The following is a 21,970-nucleotide window of genomic DNA, read 5'->3' on the forward strand; positions in this document are numbered from 1 at the left end:
TAACATGAGCCCTAAGGGCACACGTTTAGGTGCATTAAATACAACTTGGAAATAAGCATTTGAGGGTATTTCTGGTTTTTAAAAAATATTTTGAGAGCATTTTGTTAGGAAATTCCCAGGTGTATTTAATGCACCTAAATGTGTGCCTTTAGGGCACATGTTAACAAAACGCAAAAAGAAATTATGATACTAGCGACACTTCCCCAGACTAAATTCATTAAATGGCCAACCTAAGTGAGAATGACAATGACACAAATCCCATTTTCATTATTAAACAAAATCATGACAAGTTCCAACATTCTAAACTTTGTATTCCGTGTAAAGAGAAGTCATGTACACAATTACAAAATCAGTAAGCACATACACATACGTGGTGGTGAGCTCCACAGAGATATAACAGCTACATTCAACATCAAGATAGGATGAGACGGAAGCCTACATCACCTTGGTGAATATTAAAAACAAATTCCCAGGAGCAACTGTCAAGCTGCCAACCATAGAGAGGTTAAGCCAAAATACAATAATATACTGAAACATAATTCACATGCAAAGAGGTTTCTAGCCAATAGACATTGGGCCCTCCTTTTCCAAGAAGCCCATAAAGCATGGATGACAATTCACCTGATTTGATGATCAAAAAGTGGTTCTGCACAAGATCTGCTCAACCATGTCATCTAGTTGACAGTATTTTCATCTATCAATCAACCACAAACTCACTTTAGTATCATATTCAGAAAAACAAAAAAAAACAAAACTGCCAAGGCCTTTACATTTTATTTTAAATTGTAAGCAACAACATCTGATTCAGCAGTAATTGTAGAAACTGATTAATTAGTAGTTGGACTAGAAACATACTTCAAAACACGAATCACACAGAAAATAAATGTGCTAAGTTTCCAACCACATGAATTACCAACACAATTAAGAAGTCCTAGAGAACAATAAAATCAAATACACAACAAAGACAAGGCAATTTACCAGAAAATCTAGTAGAAAGGTCAGATTAAGTTCCACATCAAGAGAATAGCTCAAGAAATCCTCATTTCCCAGCTAGGCTGCCAGAAGTAAACACAAACCACATTAAATAGTCACGCTATATAAGGGAAGACAAATACACTAACGGTGTGTCCCATTCTAGAAAAACATGAAGTTGCTTAGAACATTTAAAGACACCACTAAAAAGAAAAAGATCTCAAATATTGAAAATTTAAAAGAACTATTTAGGGATTTATGGCTTTCTTTGCTCTAAGCGATTCAAGAGCCTTCCTTCGCAGCTCAATCTCAAGTTTTTTCTGTTCAGACTTGGTTTCTTTAGTGTCTCTTAGTTGAAAACCCCTCCTTGTTGCAGTGTCACCATCTGCAACATCAGCATAAAAATTACTCTTATCAATGTCTGAAGGTGGGGTCACAGTATCCACTGACTTAGTTTTCAGCTTGCATGCTCGTCGTTCTTCCCTTCTACGGTGTCGCTCTTCACGGCGCCGGCGCCTCTCCTCTTTCCGCAATCTCCTCTTCTCTTCCTTCTTTCTTCTCTTGGCTTCCTTCCTTTCATCCATTTGAGAATCATAACTTGCATCACTTTCTGAAGCCAATTCATGCCTCTTCGACCTCTTATGCTTTCTCTTTTCAATGTGCTCAGAATCTGAATTATGATCAACATTTTTCGCTGATTTCTGTACAGGTTCCGTTTTGCCGGTGGCATCAACATCATGTAAATGCAAGAGCTTCTTCTCATCAGTTCTGTAATCTTTTCTTGAGTGTGACTTCTGTGTCCTTTCATTGGAAGGAATATCTCTTTCAAGTAGCTTAGCAGATGGCTGTTCATAAGGAACACGATCTAGCAAAAGTCTCCCTCTTTCTATCCTCCCAGGTCCGTACTCCATGTCTTCCACCATATGTGATGATAATTGAGGACTTCTAGGATGACCTGTCCTTGTAGAAACTTTCTCACTGCCACAAAAATTTAATATCAATACACTCACATCTAATGTATAAATATTAATCTATAACGGGGTCAGTTAAAATTCAATGACCCCGACCAACCCACCCCGCACACAACCATCCGTGATGCTCATCCCCATAGGTGTTAGACAACTGTGAAATGACCAAAGTTTCCAAGAAACTTTTAGGTCAAAACAAGATAATTAGGGTGTGTCTTCTTTTGCAAACAAATCTTCCTGAAGAGGCAAGAATAAGGGGTGTTTATAGGTCAAAACAACATACTTCAAGAGTTTTTTTTTTTTTTTGCAAACAAACATTCCTTAAAGAGGAGAGAATATGGAGCGTATTATGGACAACAAACATTTAAACTCTGGGTGGAGAGAGTTGATAGACATCCCTTACCAAGGTGGTTCCCCCAAACTATTGGGTCTTTCTATCTTTTTCAGTAGCACACTGACATTCGAACTGACGTCAAGCTTAAATCTATAAAAATGAAAAAATGAAAAAAAACCTCATGTAATTCGGACCACCCCTTCATGGGCTTACACACCAATAATCCAAGTGATTGGTGATTTCTGGCCATCCCATTCTCGCAAACCCAGCCCATGATGAATGCCCAAATCCAACAACTGTATATCACTAATATGGCTGAATTCAGGCATGTAGGTCCATAAAGAGGTGGACCAAATATTCATGGGTTGGAAGGCCTAGAAGAGTGTTCCACATGCCATTTTTGGTGGTGACATCAGTGTCCACTGTGTGTGTACATGCTTTGCCATGTAATACATACACACATAAGTGAGAAACATTGACTTCAAGCAGAAGAAAATAGCATATAACCAACAGAAAAACAACAATCTAGATGAATGTGTACCTCTTTCTGTCCCCATCTTTCTTTCTCAGCTCTATGTAATTTTGGTGACCCCAAGCTTCACCAGATCGACATCCAGCTAATCCTTCAGGCAAACACTCTTCACGATGAAAATCCTTCATAGTTATCTTTCTCTGACTACCTGTGGGTGAATGCCTAGTTCTCTCTCGTGAAGAATCAGTTCTTTTAACCCCACTCCCACTACAAACATGGAAGTCCAGCATCAAGAAATATAAAAATAAAAAATGTAGCAGATAATAAAAGACTCAAAATATTCAAGGAAAACAGCAGGAAATAATCACAAAGAAATCCGACCTGGGATGACTAGTTTCTTCCTCTCTATCTGTTTCTGGATTGTCATGATGAGCAGCCCAGTCTCTAGTTTTCCTCATAGGACTTGTGCCATGAGCATGGGTTGTCTGTTCTTGTGTTTGCCTCAGAGTATTCTCAAACGAACTGGGAACACACAAACTCATAAGCTGAAAGGACTGAGAGATAATCAAATAACAAAATATTTATAACATTCAAGATGCAGACCTTCTGTCGTCACTAGGACTTGTTTGCCCTGTGTGTGGTGAAGATTCTAATCGACTTGGAGATTTTTCTGGTGAAAGAGACTGCGCAGGAATTGTTTTACAGGTATCACTTCGATCTCTTGGATCCCGCTGCGGTGACCTCAAAGAAATTGGCAGTTGACGTGATGTAGGATCCAGTCCATAGCGTCCCTGGACAGAGAGTTCAACCTCCTCTCTCTCAAGAGCATGATGAACAGGGGATCTTCTCACATGGACCCTGTAAATGATTTACATTTCAGATGAAAAAGATGTTACTAGCAAAGGAGCTTGAGTAGGATCCAACCTCAAAAGACAAATGAATCTATTAGGGATACTGACAGCAGGAGCTACCTTTTAGAGGCATAATCATCACGATATTGTTTAGACCCCACACCATTAGAGAGGATATCACGATCCCCACTCGAGCTTCTACAACTTCGATATGCAGGACTGCGGCTTTTATATGGGCGATGGGTCCTGTACATACACAATGCATTTAAAACATAGTCTGGCAGGAAAAAAGATGAGGAGAAGTAGAATTGAACTCATTAAATTTCAAATACCTGTTTCTTTGTCTAGGAGGTCGTACCGAAGATCTACATCGTTCTTTGGGGGATCTAGATGGGGGTGTTCTCATTCTTACTAGAGATGGGGACCTATGAGAAGGTGATGGAGACCTCCACCTCAAAGGAGGAGACCTGCGCTGAGGAGTTGGAAATCTCCTGCAACTATGTAAAGCGGACCTACGCCGCATGGGGGAAGGGGACCTCCTACGAAGCAAAGGTGAAGGAGTTCTCCGACGCATGGGAGGTGGAGATCGACGCCGCACAGGCGTGGGTGATCTAGGTCGTACAGGAGAGGGTGACCTATGTCTCCCAGGAGAGGGTGATCTGCGCTGCACAAGAGAAGATAATCCACGTCTCCTAGGGGAGACTGATCTACGCCTTGAATGAGGTGATCTCCATCTAAAAGGAGACCAAGGTCTCCGTGGTGAATAATTGTGAGGAGACAGAGAATGTTTTCGTGGAGAACGATACCGCTGAGGTGAAATGGAATGCCCTCGTGATTGAGGAGATCTAGATATGCTCCTGTCACTGAAATAAGCACATATTGAGTCAAATTAAAATAATGCTGAAAGTCAAGAAGCACCAAACTGTAGTAGTTGATAACATTCTAGTTCATCATGGCCAGCTTGGAACCAAGATAATAATAAACATCAAAATGATCTACCCAATGAGAATTGAACTAAATGACAAGAGATTCAATCAAACTTTATTGGAAAAGAAACATATTATAAATAACTCTTGGAAGTAGGAAAATGACTTGCTGGTCGAACAGATTCATTGTACTTCATGATGCAAGTCAGGTGGCTTCATGTAAAGGCAGGGTAATCTCAACACGCCTTAATTGGACCCATATGGGGATGAGTCAAAGGATGAAGATTTTGAAATTTCCAAGCCTATCAAATGTGGAGTTCAAATTCTCAAAAAAAAAAAAAAGTGTACACAAATTTTTTTGACTTGTAACCCACTTCACATCGGACAAAAATGATATGATATGCAATTTGTTTCATATGATAGATATGAAGCACTTTTTTCTTTTTTTCTTTTTTTGATAAATAAATATTTGATATCAAAACTACAAGAAAAACTTAGAAGGGCTAATTGGAAAACCTACAAGATGAAAAGTTAAACGAAGTATGCCAACTCCAAAATTATTTGATATCATACACAGTTTGTATGAAACCAAGCATTTTTATTTATGTCGCAGTATTTTACATGATTTTTTTTCTATTAATGATTTTTACATGAATTTACACACTTTGTTTCCTAGAAGCGCACATTTTTTTTGCTTATCGTGGGTATCCCACCCTTCGAGTGAGACTAATCTCACGGTCACACCCACCACCCTCTCAGACATTCCTACATGCAACTGGTTGAGTCGAGGGTCAACCAGACCCTAGAGAGTGGCCCCAAGGAATTCATAGGTTCATGGGGTTTCAAACACTTGACGCACGCACGCGCACGCACGCACACACACACACACACACACACACATATATATATATATTCAATCCATTCTAGCAGACTCACTAAAACTTGACTTGAATTTAAGCATGACGATCAGCTGAAGGTGGAGATCTAGAAGGCCTAAAAAGGAGACTAACAAACCATATAATGTTCTGGAACTTGAAAAACATGCCAAAATATGCATTTCACCAATATATTGTAATAAATTTGCACCAACCAACTTTTAACCTACTACATCAGCGGGAAAAAAAAAAAGAGCAAATGCTGAGAGTATCGTATCAATGAAATGACGATATATTCCACATGCTAAAATAAAACAAAATAGATGATATCTACTCATTAGCTAATAAGTGAAATTAACCCTTTTCATAAGTTACAAATTGAACAGGATAGAAATCTTCGGGTAGAAAATTCATGCATATGATATTTAAAAAAAGCTCTCTAGGAAAAAAAAACGAAATCCAAAATGTTAAGGTAAAGCTTGAGAAGGAAAAGAAATCCTAAAAGGAAACAGATCCCCAGTACATGCATGCTACCAATTAAAATACATGGTAGAAAACATGACTAATGAATGGCATACATGACAGAGATTAGAAGGGGGGCAAAGCAACCACACAACAAAAATAAACAAAGAAACAAAAACTAAAAACAAAAAAAATCAACAAAAGCATAAAAAAGTTGAGGGTGTCATGCTGGTGTGAGATAGAGTTTAGCCAATAGTCATCTATTGTCAACAGAAAATTCTGTAAAACAACAAGCCTAGTATAACAAAATGCAAAAAAGCATAACCCAGTCACCGTCATAGGTTCAATATCAATATATGAAGAAACCCAAACTCGAGAGTGACGGCACATGATATTTATCGGGGGGGGGGACCTTGACTAATATTTTTTTTACCATTATAATTTTGGGATGTTCATCAAATGACATCTTTTTGTCATATGCCATCACTTTTTCTTGTCACTCCCCCCCCCCCCCCCCCCTCCCCTCTTCCTCCAAAAGAAAAAAAAAAAAAAAAACAGCCAAGAATATCTCTCTCCTAGCTCTAACAAATAGCAAGAAAGCTTGGCATAATTGTTAACGGCACAAGAACATAACAAGTTTGACAACTCACATCTAAGTAGACCATTGAATTGGATCTTGCTCAAATAATGAGGCAACTAAGTGATGTAATACCAACATGGCAAAAAAGCCATCGTCTCCCTTTTCCTCCAAGACTAATGAAAATTTGTGTTGCAACTCCAAGAAAGAATTTGCTCGAGGTTCTATACAAAGAGTCGCTTAATTTGAAACTTCTTAAGCGTCCATCTCAGATAAAATTACTTTGTGAACTTTTTGGCTAAGATCAAGAATAAATTCTAGAATTTTTTATAAGTAACACGTTTCAGAATAACTTATAAATGCAATTGAGAATTGTAAATGGTGGATAAGGTCTTAGATGATGACGGTAATGATCAGGGTAGGGGGCGGTGGTGGTTACCCGAGTCAAAGATTGATGATCAGGGTAGGGGGGAGGTGGTGGTTACCCAAGTCAAATGGGGAAGAACACCAAGAGGAGGAAAGGATTCATGAGAAAGAAAATGATGAGGGAGATAGGTATCAAAATTTGAGTTAGAAAGTTAGTCCCCTTCCTTTGTTGCCTTAATGTCTTATTTATAGGCAAAAAAAAAAAACAGAATGAAATAACTTAAATTCCCTTCTACCATCCAATGACCCACTTTGTAATGTATTTATTAGGCAAAAGGAACCAAATAGGCGATCAGGCAGGCTATGAGTCTCTCAACCTCACAGCCTACGTCATCTTTGTCCCCCCATGTTGACTGAGCTTTTCCACCTGTATTTACGATCAGTCCTACTTTCTTTCTCAAGAAGCTCAAACCATGAGTTTGACCATAAATCATTAAGGGCCAAACTCCCCAATACTTATACTTAAAATATAAGTTGTTAATCAAAACCCATTGATGCTCTAGCTTTCCCTATGTTGGGGCTTCAACTCACCTTGTCCTGCCCCTAAATGAAGCAAGTCTAACCCATGTGCTTGACCAAAATTCTAAGCCCAAAGTTACCCAACCCAAAATTTGAAAAGACCTAAGGTCTAAACACAATTCAAGCCCACTTTTTATGTATTTTAATGTCTAAATCAATCCCAATTCAAATTATCAAATCATATGCAATTTATATTGTTTTTTTATAATCGAATCAAGCAAATGAGCACGAATTGCTCATTCTTGTAATTTTCAAAGGGTCACCGCAACCTCATTTTTAATGAATTGTTGTTGGCTATGGTGAGCAGACCCCAGACGGCGAATAGAATGACCTTTGTTGAATGCTTCTGACACACCATTGCAAATACACAATCAACAGATATATCAAACGAATAATCAAAATCAACCATTAAAAATATACAATCCAAATAACTTACATGGTAAACGTGCTTACAAGTCATCAATTGGTATATGGTCTTTACCTTGAATACGTTATATTCTTTAGAAGGTATAGAAAGTTATAACAGGGTATATGACATACTCGTTGAATATGTCATCTTCTTTAAAGGGTATATGATGTTCATAAGAAGGTATATAATGACCAAAACATGGAATATAAAGATAATAACAGGGTATATGAGCTGAGACATATATATGAATTTCACATTATCTAATTCATATGTTCCTTTCTAACATGAAACACAACTAACTAATGCTAATAAATGGGTATATAAAGTTGCTAAGGTAAAGATTTGAAAAATTAGAAGTAAGGATCCAGTGCAACTTTCCTATAGAATGGGAATGGTGTCTACGTGGCACTATGGGATAGGAGTTTAAAGCACGTTAGGCTCTGAACTAAGCCATTTTTTGTATGGCACGCAGCCCCATGTGTTTTTCTCCAATGAATACTATGTCATGTAGGCATAGTATTTTGCGAAAAGGTACACCTCTCATATATTTTGCAAATCTCAAAACAAACAATAAACAGCCCCAAACTACATTCTCTGTCCTTACATCTTCTCCAGATACGAATCTCTCAGTCTCTTTATCACACTCTCATCTGAAGAACTGCAACAGTCTCCTCATTTTTCTATCTTTTTCTCTTTTGTTCTCCTTCCCTGATTCTCTCTCTCATGACAAGAACTCCTACTAGAATCTTTCTACGTTCAGTTTGCAAAAATCCACTGATGCATGATATTTGTTAAAAAAGTATTATTTTTTATTTATTCAAAATTAGTTGTGATTTTTAGTCTTTTGATCGTTAGTGTTTTATATGTTTGTTGTTTTTATCTTGTTGATTTCTATTAAAATGAACAGTATGTTATTTTGCCAAATTTTCAATTTTACTTCATTATTTTGGTAATTTCTCTTTAAAGAAAGTATCATCTATTTTGAACACATTACCACATCGCCTTCTAATTCTTCCTTACCAATTTTTCCTATATACATTGTTGCAAGATCCTCTTAATACGACTTAAGGTAATAGAATTTACTTCCGATTATGTTTTATAATAACTTTTCTTATTCTTTGATAGTATAAAAAGATGAATCATTGCCAACAAGTTACTAACTCCGATAAAGTAGGTCCATCTAATATTGATCAACATGAGACACGCCTTCATTTACTAATCTATGAAGTTCTAGTTGTGGTAGTCAAATGAGGACTATACACATTAATGATGTGTCCTTACGTGATCTAAACAATTGGGATCGTAACGTTGAGGTTTTCGTCCAACAGAAATTCATTTGCGATTGGCCAAAACAACGGTTGCCTTGAAATTTGCCTAGACTTATTTGATAGGATGTCCCTACAATTGAGAAGATGAATTTTAAAAATATGCTTAGGTTAAAGACTTTCTTGTTGAAGGAAGCTGAGGACAATTTTATTCAGTTGATGGGGCATGATGATGATAATAACATACATTTTGTCAAAGTCCAGCAGCATATAGATATATTGCGGTCTACATGTTATACCTACATTGATGTCCTAAATGATTTGAAAGTAAAGTTTATGAGTTCGAATGAATCACTAGTACATGGGTTGTTTTGAATAAAATGTAAGCATCTTCTTAAATGTTTTACATTCAACAACTTTTCCGATCCGTATTATTATCTATTAACTACGATTAACAATGGTTGTACTATTTGTGTTGGTATGGCATTTTGGATTTTTATTCACATAATTTTACCCATATTCACTATCGTTGTATTTTTTTTTTTCATATTTCTTTTTCAAGTAGGATAGCTCATCCTCTTTTTTGTAAATTCCTTCTCCTTCTGAATATATTTCAGTTTGCCTATATAAAACAAAAGGTGTATGGAAACAATAGTCAGTGGTAATTGGAGTTATTAACTCCCAACTTTAATTATATTAGGTTGTTTGGTTTACCAAGTCCACGAAGTTACAATTCAACGTTGTCCTCAACACTCATTTGTAAGGGAGTTACAACTCCCACCAATATGGGTTAGATTTGCAACTCCACCCAAAAATATCTCTCTTGAAGTTCTACTCCTACTTAGATTTACAATGTGGTTCTCTCCATCCTCGCATTCCCCTTCCACCGCCATATCCCTCGTCCTCATCCTCCTCTCTCCCTCTCTTTCTCTCTTATCTTCTCTTATTTGTATCCTCTTTGTACTCTTTCCACCCTCCCCTTACCTTACTTCTCCCTTTCTCTCTCTCTCTCAATAACAAAGTTGAAGTAGTTGAAGTAGTTGAAGTACTAATTTTTCTGCATGATCATGAGTAAACTTGTAAAATGTATCTGCATGATCATGAGTAAACTTGTAAAATGTAGAAGTACTATCGCATCTCATTCTCTTATTAGTCTTCGATGGTTGACCGTAGTCCGGGAGGGTAAGTCAATCAATATGACTTTCTAAAAGGGTACCTCAAATATTTAATAAAACCTAGGAATATGTTAAAATTACAAGGAAAAAATCACTCTAAATCTATCTATTAACACCAAGTGTATTTTTCATGACACTAGAAAAAAAAGGAAAATTTACTTAAAGGACCTTGATTTAGGGACATCTTGTTAAATATTCTCTATCTTCTAATTAGCATCTTAATAGTCCATTTTGTAAAATCTATATTTCTATCAATCCTTGAGACTAATTTTCCCTCATACATTTTTTTCAAAATGCCTAAATTACCCTCAAATAAAACATGGAAGGAATGACGTCGAGGCTCGACATTATATCATCGAATTATTGTTAGTGCATCCAGAATCAGAAAGGTTGATGTATTGCATTTGTTAGAGTGACAAGAAATTTATTTCCTAAGCTGGCTAACCAACAACAAGGACTCCAATTGGAGCATCAAAGAATGTATTAAGTAGAATGATTTTAAAACACTTATTGATACATCAATATTTACTAAAAGCTCTGGAAGCATGTGAATATGATTTAGGGGGTTTAGTACAATCACGTTACCGAAACCACCTTCATATTTGAACTTTGCCAAAAGAAGGTTGTATGGGTTATGACTTTGCTTTAATAGCAACAAAGATTGCCTAGGATGCTACAGCACAATCTCATACTTCTTGTTGAAGTAATCTCTGAAGGAAATATATTTTGATAAAATAGTACACGACTCTCCATTTTATAGATTGAAATGTGAAATGAAATGATTTAAATGCCCTTCTCTCATCTAGTAACCCGCATTGTGACGTATTAATTAGGCGAAAGGCTCAAATTAGGCGACACTATGCTTTTCCACCTTATTAATTTTGAGTCCACATGGCACACAAGTGGACCGATTGAAAAAGCCCTTTCTTGGGTATCCTTTCTTGCAATTAAAAAAGTAAAGTTCTTCATTATTTTACCAATTTAGACAAGAGAAATTGAGAATGGTTGGTTAAGGGAAGAGATTTTTCATAATTTAAAGGGGGTATTTTGGTCCCCAAATTAAATTACTTGCATGACAAATAACACTTTTGGAATGTTAAACTTCTAAAATTAACCCCTAATTCTTACTGAGAACCATATGTTATCACCTATGATAAAATACCCTTGTTGGAAGACTCATTTCAAAGCTCAACAATGGTGGATCCTTCCAAAGAGATACCTTTTCATCCTTCTGTAGAGGAAACAATGAGAAGAATCTGCTAAGAACAGTTTTTACCACCACTAGAAAACAAAAACAGAAGAAAGTTATCTTTGCTCGGAGAAGAGGCGGCTCTGCAACTGTTGCAAAGAACTCAAAATTTAAACGATTACATCATCCATATGGTGGGAATGTATGATCTTGTCTTTAATCAGGAAAGTGTTTTCTTTTCAAGCCCATATAAATCTAGTATTGGTAGTTCGATGTCAATATCTCAACAAAGTAATTGAAGAACATCATGTTTAAAACTACTTCAATAAAGTATATTTCTTATGTTATTTCATTAAAGTATTGCTCTTTTAGAGACTACTACAACAAGAAGAATGAGATTGTGCTTGCAACATCCTAGACAACCTTTGTTGCTATTAAAGCAAAGTCATCCCACACAACCTTCTTCTGGCAAAGTCCAAATATGAAGATAGTTTTGATAACGTGATTATACAAAAGCACCTAAATCATGTTCATATACCTTTAGAGTTTTTAGTAAATATTGAGTATTAATAAATATTTAAAATTATTTTACTTACAACATTTTTTTATGCGCCGATTGAAATCCTTATTATTGGTTAGCCAACTTAGGGAAGAAATTTCTTGCCACCTAACAAATGCAATACATCAAGCTCTCTGATTTTGAATACACTAACAACAATTCAACGATATAATGTTGAGCATCAGCGTAGTTCCTACTATATTTTACTCGAGGGTAATTTTGACATTTTGAAAAAAAAAATATGAAGGAAAACGTGTCTCAAGAACTGTTTAGAAAAATAGATTTTATTGAATGGACTATTAAGATACCACCCAAAAGATAAAGAGTATTTAGTAAGATGTCCCTAAATTAGGGTCTTTTAAGTAATTTTTCTTTTTTTGTTATTATCATGGAAAATACTCTCGGTGCTAATAGATAAATTTAGAGCAGATTTTTTTCAATAATTTTGATATACCACTAGGTTTCATTAAATATTTGAAGCACCCCCTAGAAAGTCAAATAAACAGACTTATTCTCCGAGACTATGATCAAATGTCAAAGACTAGTAATAGAATGAAATGTGTTGGTATTTTTAAATTTAAAAATTTACTTATGATCCTAAAAAAAAACCAATAGTTCAACTTTGTAAATGAGAGATAAGAGACAAACAAGATAAGGGGAGGGCAGAGAGAAAGAGGGGATACAAAGAAGAGAAGAGAAAAAGGGATGATGATGAGGAAGAGAAGGGGGGACATGGTAGTGGAAGGGGAAAGTAGGGAGGGAGAGAACCACGTTGTCAATCTAAGCAAGAGTTGAACTTCAAGAAAGGTATTTTTGGGTAGAGTTGCAAATCCGACCCATATCAGTGGGAGTTGTAACTCCCTGAAAAATGGGTGTTGAGGACCACGTTAGAGTTGCAACTCTGTGGACTTTGTAAACCAAACCGATTAGAATTAAAGTTGGGAGATATAACTCCAACTCCCTCCGACTCCCATTTCCAAACACACCCTTAAACTCAACATAGCTAAACATGTTTGTTTTGCTCATTCAACAAAACAAAGCGAAAAAAACAATAGTGAATATCGATAAAACTACAAAAATAAAAATCCAAAATGTCATACATTAATATTACAATCATTATCAATCTTAGTTAATAGATTACAGTACATATCGAAAAAATTATAATATAAAATATTTAAGGAGATGTTTAGATTCTATTCAAAACAATTGATATACTAGTGATTGAATTGAACTCACCAGCTTTTCCTTCAAATCATTTAGGACTTCAATGTAAGTATCACATGCAAACCACAATATATTTATAAGTTGCTGGACTTCGACAAAATATATGCTACTCTAGGCAAATACAAACCAATCGTTGATTTAGCCAATCAACATTAAATTTCTATTGGACAAAAATTTCATCTTTACGATCCCAACTGTCTCAATCACGCAAGGTTACATCATCAATGTGTTTAACCCTCATTTGAGTACAACTAGAACTTCATAGATCAATAAATAAAGGGAGGTTGAAGAGTCATCGGTCTTAGAATCGCATATTATGTGTCCATGCTTGTTAAAAATTAGTTTATATAGTGCCTTATCAATTGCCAAAATGTTGACGCCATCAACTTTAGCTAGTTAGATGTCCGGGGAGATGTCAACTTGACTATCAAGGGGTGTTTCATGTTGATAAGTATCAAATGGACCAACTCTATCAGAGTTACTAACTTATTGGCCAGAATTCATCTTTTTATGCTACCAAATAATAAGAAAAATTATCATAAAACCATAACTGGAAGTAAATTGTACTACGTTGAGTTGTATTAAGAGAACCTTGTAACAATGCATATAGAAAAAATGGGTAAGGAAGAATTAGAAGACGATGAGGTAATGCATTTGAAATAGATGATACTTTCTTTAAAGAGAAAATTACCAAAACAGTGAAGTAAAATTAAAAATTTAGCAAAACAACATACTATTCATTTCAACAAAAATCAACAAAATAAAAATAACAAACAAACATAAAAAACACTAACAAAAAAAATATGAAAAACAAAAAAACATAAATTTTAAATAATCAAAAAATAAAATATTTTTAGCAAATATCATACATTAGTGGGTGGGTCCTTACAAACTAACTGTAGAAGGATTCCAGTGGGAGTTCTTGTGATTAGAGAGAGAACCAGGGAAGGAGAATGAAAAAGAAAGAGAGAAATTAGGAGATTGGTGTTCTTCAGATGAGAGTGTTAAAGAAACTAAGAGATTCATGTCTGGAGAAGATGTATGGACCGAGAGTGTAGTTTGAGGTTGGGGATTATTTGCCTTGAGAATCGTGGTATACATGAAAGGTGCACCTTTCCGCAAAATACTGATATAGATATATTTGCCGACACTTGTCTCAATGCCTATGATCGAGTTAAGATACATCGAAGAAAGAAATCAACAACATTAATTGAATCAACTCGACCCAAGCTTTAACCAATCCACAAGACCAAGTTTCAACTTTTCTTAGGACTCTTTCTTTTAATTTTTTTTAAGATTGATTTATAAAAGAAAAAAAGAAGAGGCGTCTTCCTTTTCTTTGTTTTTTTTTTTATTTTGAGCATAAGAACCCGATATTGGTTCTTAATTTTAGTGCTTGCAATTGATTTCCATCAATCTCAAACCTAGATTAAAGTTTCTAATCTGTTTTGTTCGATATAGAGATTTTTCATTACACTAGTTCTTAGGATTTCACCCTAGAACCAGATTTTTAACATAAACTCCAGGTTTGTGTTCTATCCTACATCAAATATTATACTTACATGGTATAGTATTCATTGGAGAAACACATAGGGTTACATGCCATACAGAAAACGACTTGGTTTAGAGCTCAATGTACTTTAAACTCCTATCCTATCAAGTCATGTAGACATCGTTCCTATTCTATAGGAAAAGTGCACTAGATCCTTACTCCTAATTCTCCAAATCTTTACTTTCTTAGCAACATTATATACTCACTTATTACCATTAATTAGTTGTATTCCATGGTAAAAAAAATACATATGAATTAGATGATGTTAGATGCATATATATGTCTCAGCTCATATATCATGTTATTATCTTCATATACCCTATTATTACCTTTATATACCATGTTCTAGACATTATATACCCTCTTATTAACATCATATACCCTATGAAGAAGATGGAATATTCAGTGATCACCTAATATACTCTATAATAACCTTCATATATCTTCTAAAAAACATAACGTATTTAATGTAAAAACCATATACCAATAGATGACCCACAAACACATTTATCATGTGAGTTATTTAGATAATATATTTTTAATTATTGATTTTGATTATTCGTTTGATATATATGTTGATTGTGTTTTCGCAATGATGTGTCATAAGCGTTTAACAAAGATCATTTTTTCGTTGTTGGAGTGGAGGTCCACCACAGCCGACAATAGAAAAAATGATCCTATGTAAATCTAAAACATGTGTCCAGGCATATTCACAACCGATTGCTACACCCAACATTCCAATAACTAGTGAGTCTTAATATTTAATATGATATTTAGTTTCTATGATTTTAGGCATAGATTTGCCTTTAACTGGTTACAAAAGTTTTGAACATGGTACTACTAAACATTCTACATGTACAAGCTATGTGCGAACTCAAAGTTACTTTTCTTTGACATGCTAAGAGAATATTTGGAAACTAGACCATCAGCGTTGCCAGTCATTTGGGTACATTTGGTTTATCTAATAGGATTTGGTTCAAATCAGACCCAAACCAATTGTTTTTTAAGCAAATTTAGATCTTAATGTTGATGTCTAACAAAGACGTGGTCAATAGTATGAATCTTATCAGATAACTTCAAATCTACTCTACAAACCCAATCCATTTACAGCCCTACTTGTCGTTGTCATTAATCACCGTCCCTACCACAATCATTATGATTACCATTACCAAATCATTTCTACCACCATTGTCATCATATCATGCTTCACTGTCAATTTTTTAGAAAATAGGTATAACATGTGTTATTGCACAGAGAAACGAATAGTTAGTAACAGTACATGTTATTCTTATAAATGGTGGATAAGGTCTTATATGATGATGATGATCATTGTAAAGAGAGGTGATGACTACCCCTAGTCGAAAGGAGAAGAACACCAAGGAGGAAAGGTTCTATAAGAGAGATTGGGATCAAAATTAGGGTTAGAAAGTGGGTTTCATTCCTTTGTTGCCCTAACGTCTTATTTATGAGCAAGAAGATGAATGAAATGTCTTAAATGATCTTCTCTCATCCAATGACCTGCTATGAAAAGTATTTATCAGGCAAAAGACGACGAATAGGCGATTGGGTGGCTTGTGACTTTCTCGACCTCCAAGACTACATCTTATTTGCCCCCCATCTTGAGTGTACTTTTCTACCTTATTTATTGTCAGTCTATATGGCACACACATGGATTGATCCATTTTGCACCATCTACATTAGCCCCTTGCACGTCGTAGAGGATATGACAACCTTTACAACGAACAATCCTTGGAGCAGATTATGGCAATGCAAAAGTAAATGAAGCACACACAAACATGTGAGGTGTGCCTCGAGACATAAGCCTCATGGACCTCTAAAAGCATAGCTACAGAATGTAGACCTTTAAGTGCCCAAATTTCAAGCATTAAACAAGACTTCAAGAAGATGTTGATTGCTAAAGATTAAGCATTTGGAGGTTAATGAATACAAAAGAAAATCCACCACAGCCTCCAATACTGACAGGTTAACCACCATTTCGTAGTGGTCAAGCCCAATGAGAAGGCTACTCTAGTTATAGTTGCACATAGTAACTTGCAACAAATAAAATTAAGGAAAGAACAAGTGCAGTTCAGGTTTTCACAGCACTCACAAGAGCATCTATTAGAGAAAGAAGGAAGCGGTCCCTCTCCTCACCCTACTTATGGTAATCTGGCTCCTACCTTTTAGAGCACTTGAAAGTGTTCACTATACTGGCAAACCAAGCCTATGCATCTTCAATGCCACCAATTCATTGCAAAGCAAGCCACAGGTAGCAAACCAGTTGAAGACATGCTCAATCACGTTACAAGATGGGGGAATGCAAAAGAGAAAGTAAATACCATCAAATACAATATGGGTAAATAGTTTTCATTTCTAACCTATTCTTTCCTCCAGAGCCATTCATCTCATCAGAATCTTTGTCTCCTTCAGGTTGTGGACTAGAAGCCTTCCACGGCAAATGCTTCAAAATTGAGTCAGATGCTTCATCCACATCACCTGCGACATGAACCTCGCCGTCCTACAGTAGTTTGAGGTAAAGAAGGATATGAACCCAAATAATTGCAGAAGCTAGCTGAATGCAAGAACAAATGCAAACAACCGTCAAAAACAAAGAACCCAATTCTAGAGAAATTAAAATGGCATAGAATTAATCAGTTTTACCATCTTCTTCAGCTTCTCTTGTTCAAACGCTTTCTTCTTCTGAATTTCATGAGTAATCCGGTCTGCCTCAGCCTATAACAAACATATACAAAATCAACAAAAATTCAAAATGAACACTAAAAAAATTGAAATTACAATTAAAGGAAGATGAAGCAAACCTTCTTTTTCCTAATTTCCTCTTCTTTAGCATCCAAGAACTGCTGAGGGACGCCGCTTGCATTCTCTTGAGCACTAAGAAGGAGAACCCAAAGCTCTTTCATGAACTTGCCAGTATTTTTTTCCATGAATCCAGTAATCTGGATTTGAATCTCCTTACCATTAACAAGCTGCATAGAATGAAGAAAGCAATTCAAACACATATAAAATGACTTATATAAACCAATGAAACAAAAAACCAAATAAAAAACTAAATGCTCACCTTCTTGTCTAGAAGGCCATAAATGAAATTGATAAGAACTTCATCCTCGAATCCGAGAATTTCTGTTACCCTGCTAGCAATCCAAGGTTTGACAACATCCATCTTCACCTTTGTCACATCCACCTAAAGAAATCATTTGAGATAAATAAATTCTCCAATATACAAAGTAAGTTAGTTTACGTTCGATCAAAACCTCACAAAACTTTTCCAAATCTAATAAATCTTAGATTTATACATAACTAATTTTCGATAAAATCGAAGCCTTATTGGCAAATTAAATGGTTAGAACAAACCAGATGATCCAATTCAGGAGCGAATTTTTGCGATTTCAACAGCTTTGCCTGCTTGTTCGAGAATCGAGTATCCTGATCAGCCGACGTACCCTAGAAAAAAAAAAAAAAAAACATATTATATATATATATATATATAGATGAAGAACCAGTTCAAAACGATCCAATCATTTCGAGTAAAGGTTTCGATTTTAGATTAATCGAAAAAATAATGGAAAATCTGAAAGATGAGAAGAAATTTGTACCCTGAAGAAACCGCCTGACATTTTCTAGTGTTTTCTTCGAGAGAGAGAGAGAGAGAGAGTTTCTGTAACCTGGACTGGGAATCTCAGGACATGCTTGTTCGTTTAATTCTTTGCACTTTGAGATGGGAATATTATTGGTTTTTTAAACAAATGAGAGATATCTATGTAAAACGAAGGTCGGTTGTGTTGTGTTGTGTTGTGTGGGCCTGGTTAGTGATTCCGGATGATGCAAATTTCTGACCCAACGATACGCAAGACCTTTGTCTCCAACGGTTGATATCTTCTGCCAAGTAAGTTACGTCCAAGAGGGCACGGATAACGATGGGTCCATTTAGTAAATCTCAGCTTTTTTTTAATGTTCTGTTTAGGCACGGAAAACGAAGGGTCCATTTAGTAAATCTTCCTTCTTAATGTTCCCTTTGAAAAAGTTGTTGATATTAAATTAAATTGTTGATACTAAATTAAGTTGTTAAAATTGAAAGAAAATTATTGTTGACATTGTTGAAATAACTTCTTGAATTGAATATATTATTTGATAATATGTTATTTAATTGTGCTGTTAAAATATTAAACTATTTGGTGACCTTGCTGTCTAGAAATTATTAAATAAAATTAAAAATAATATTAAAAAAAGATATTATTTATCTGATATAAGTATTAATATGTTAATAATAAGTATAAACATAAGATGTAATCCTCTACCTCCTAAAAGCAAATTCATTTTTCTTATATTTTCTTTTCAAAAAAAATTAATTTAAAAATAATATTTTTAATAATTATTATTTAAAAAATATTTTTTTATTAGTACTTCAAAGAGATATATCTCTACTAAACTAAATAACGTTGCATATTCCTGAAGTTGTTGTGTAGAGAACTGTAAATCCTTATTATTGAGATACTAATCCGAAGCATTTAATGATGTTTTCTCCAACATGATTTTTGGTTCATGCTTCAACACGACTATTGGTTCATCGTCGTCTCTTTTCCTCTTCACTTCTATCAAATCGTCACCTCTTTTCCTACCCAAAAACCGTCATCTTCGTCATCTTTCAAAACTCCTACACGACTCTCTTTTCCTCTCTGATTCTATAAAATTGTTGCCTCCTTTCCTACCCAAAAATCGTATCGAAACTATAACTATAAATAGGTCGTGCTCTCGATGCTCGAAACATTCTTTACTTTCTCCTCTCAATTTCTTTATTTGAGCTTTAGATTGCAGAGAGGGAACTTTAAATTCAAAGGAGGTTATGCTTGAATGCGTAGAGGTAACTCTTGTTTTTTCGATTTTAATTTTCTATATTTACGTCTTTTAAATCAAATTTATCGATTTGCCCTAGAAATTGTTCGATTAAATTTAGGTTTTTTGTGCTTTCTACGAATTATTATGAATCTAAGGTTTGTTTATTCTTTATTTGATTTTTACAAAAATTACAAGATAATCTAGGGTTTTGTTCTTTTTTTAGAATTTCAATTTTGGAGAAATAGAGTTTTGTGATGAAGGAATTTGTGTTTTTTTCATGTTTTAGGATTTTGTGTAATATTTTTAATATTTTGAACTTTGAAACGCAGGCTGATTTGGTTCATTTTCAATTGAAAGGTTTTTGAGTTTTGATTGGTTTATTATATTTCTTGGTAATTGTGATTTTATGGATTCATTCTTTATAAGTTATTCACATTAAATAAAGAGTTTTATATTCACTCATTACTTTTGGAGTCCGGATAGTCAAGTTATCGTCAAACGAAGCAATATATAAAATACTGATTTCGTCCCGCAACTTATATAAATAATTTTTAAAAGGAAAATCATTATTCATCTTCTCTTTCAAGGCACACAAACCAACAGAGACTTTTTTTTTAAAAAAATTTGATTTTTTTCCAACTTTCAACCTCAGATTCCCTACGAACGGGTCATCATCAACTTCTGACACAGAAGGGAAAAACGTTCGCAGTATCGACCACTACAAAATCCACCTAATTTCTTTTTTTTTACTCTTCTCTTTCTTCCCGTTTGTCAAAAATCAACTGTATGAGATACGAAAGTTTCAACTTTTAAACCTCGGATTTTATCTATTTTGAGGCCAAATCGTCCTTCGCCATAAAAAGGAGAAACGACGATGACATCGAGATCATCGAGCCAAATTCAAAAATCAGCAATCTCGACGCGTGATCCACCTCGATTTTCGAATACATGCTTCAATTATCTCGCGCAGGGATTAATAAAAACTCTCAATTTCTATTGGTAATTATAGATTGTAAAAATTGTATTTAGGATTTTAAAGAAAACTTGTGATATGTTTCAAAAAATATAGAATTCTTTTTGTTATTTCAAATTCATGCCCGGACCTTCATATTTTATGTGTTTAATTGTATTTTATAACAAATTATACATGGGTAAGACATTTTACCGGGTTATTTCTGTTAGTTGGATTATATGTACTGTTTGGACCCCATTTTGATATAAGTTTTTGTAAATTTTCAATTCAAATAATAAAAATGAATTTCAAAGTGTGAAAAATGATTTAATATCACAAAATGAATGAAGTGTTTGAAAACGTAAAAAGTACAAGAATTGAAAAAAGGAGAAGAGATGATGAAACAGTAAAATATAAAAATCACACTCGAGGGATAATGTCTCCTTTTTACATTGTAATATTGTATGTAGGTTAGTGAACGGATATCTATGGATAATGATATTGATTGCATGTTTATTTAGTTTCTGTAGTGCGGAGAGTAGTTTATGTTTATGTTCTATTATTTATTTTAAATCACGTGGGCCATAGTTACATGGTAGGAAACTAGATATCCAGTATTAACTCTATAATATTAATTTCTTATTTGTTTTCAAAGAAAAGAAATGATATGTATATGTAGTTATTTTATAAACTGTTAAAAAACTTATGAATACTTGAAGGGATAGTCTGTCATATCATCCGGAGTATTATACTATCTTGGGATGTACAGTAAGGACAACCAAACTCATATATAATATGAGACGCGTATGAAAGTGGAATCACAATTGGAATTCGGGTTTATTCCTTTCTATCTTTACGAATGAACTTGTAATGTAAAGGTGGTCGTATACGAATGAGATTTTATATTTGAGAATCATATGCATGTCTGATAGGCATAGATGAAGATGATTAGTCAGTAATCACTAACAATCTATAATAGTCAAACGTGCTGACCCATAAAAAAAATTCATTGCTTATAGTCACGTCAAATAGTCAGCTTGAGCCTAAATGGTCAATCAAGTATGGTAAATGCCATGATTGGACAAAAATTCAAGAACTAAAAGACAGTAAAGTGTTGTAACATCATGTCTTGATTGTGAGTGATCCAGTCATGAATCTCAACTCTCTAATTCCACTACACCACCATTGTGTATTATGTATCTATTGTCTTATTTTGATATATAAAATAAAATGTATGTTTAATATTTCCATTTGATTAATTAGATTTGTATAAAAAGAAAATATTATAATGAGTACTACTAATTGATGTAATGTGGGTTTAAAATGTTTAATTGTTCATCCCTGACTATATGTACCAATTAATCATAGTTTCTTGTATAAAACTTTCCATATATTAAAATGATTCAGTA

General features: G+C 34.6%; 1 protein-coding gene across 1 annotated transcript; it reads right to left on the minus strand.

The window, feature by feature from the left end:
* Nucleotides 1–247: 247 nt before the first annotated feature.
* On the minus strand, nucleotides 248–18,533 carry LOC147384521 (uncharacterized). Its single transcript, XM_086425504.1, has 14 exons — nucleotides 18,370–18,533; nucleotides 18,128–18,217; nucleotides 17,835–17,957; nucleotides 17,575–17,742; nucleotides 17,417–17,488; nucleotides 17,134–17,273; nucleotides 3,930–4,460; nucleotides 3,718–3,843; nucleotides 3,350–3,604; nucleotides 3,128–3,268; nucleotides 2,816–3,013; nucleotides 979–1,950; nucleotides 622–694; nucleotides 248–487 (listed from the first exon to the last, which is right to left on the minus strand). Exons 1-12 carry the CDS (start codon nucleotides 18,388–18,390, stop codon nucleotides 1,221–1,223), a joined length of 2,595 nt encoding a protein of 864 aa, XP_086281630.1. The 5' UTR covers nucleotides 18,391–18,533; the 3' UTR covers nucleotides 248–487; nucleotides 622–694; nucleotides 979–1,220.
* Nucleotides 18,534–21,970: the final 3,437 nt, after the last annotated feature.

Source organism: Akebia trifoliata, chromosome 15 (assembly GCF_017979445.1).
Source record: "Akebia trifoliata isolate Shusen 1 chromosome 15, ASM1797944v1, whole genome shotgun sequence".
NCBI classification, from domain to species: Eukaryota; Viridiplantae; Streptophyta; class Magnoliopsida; order Ranunculales; family Lardizabalaceae; genus Akebia; species Akebia trifoliata.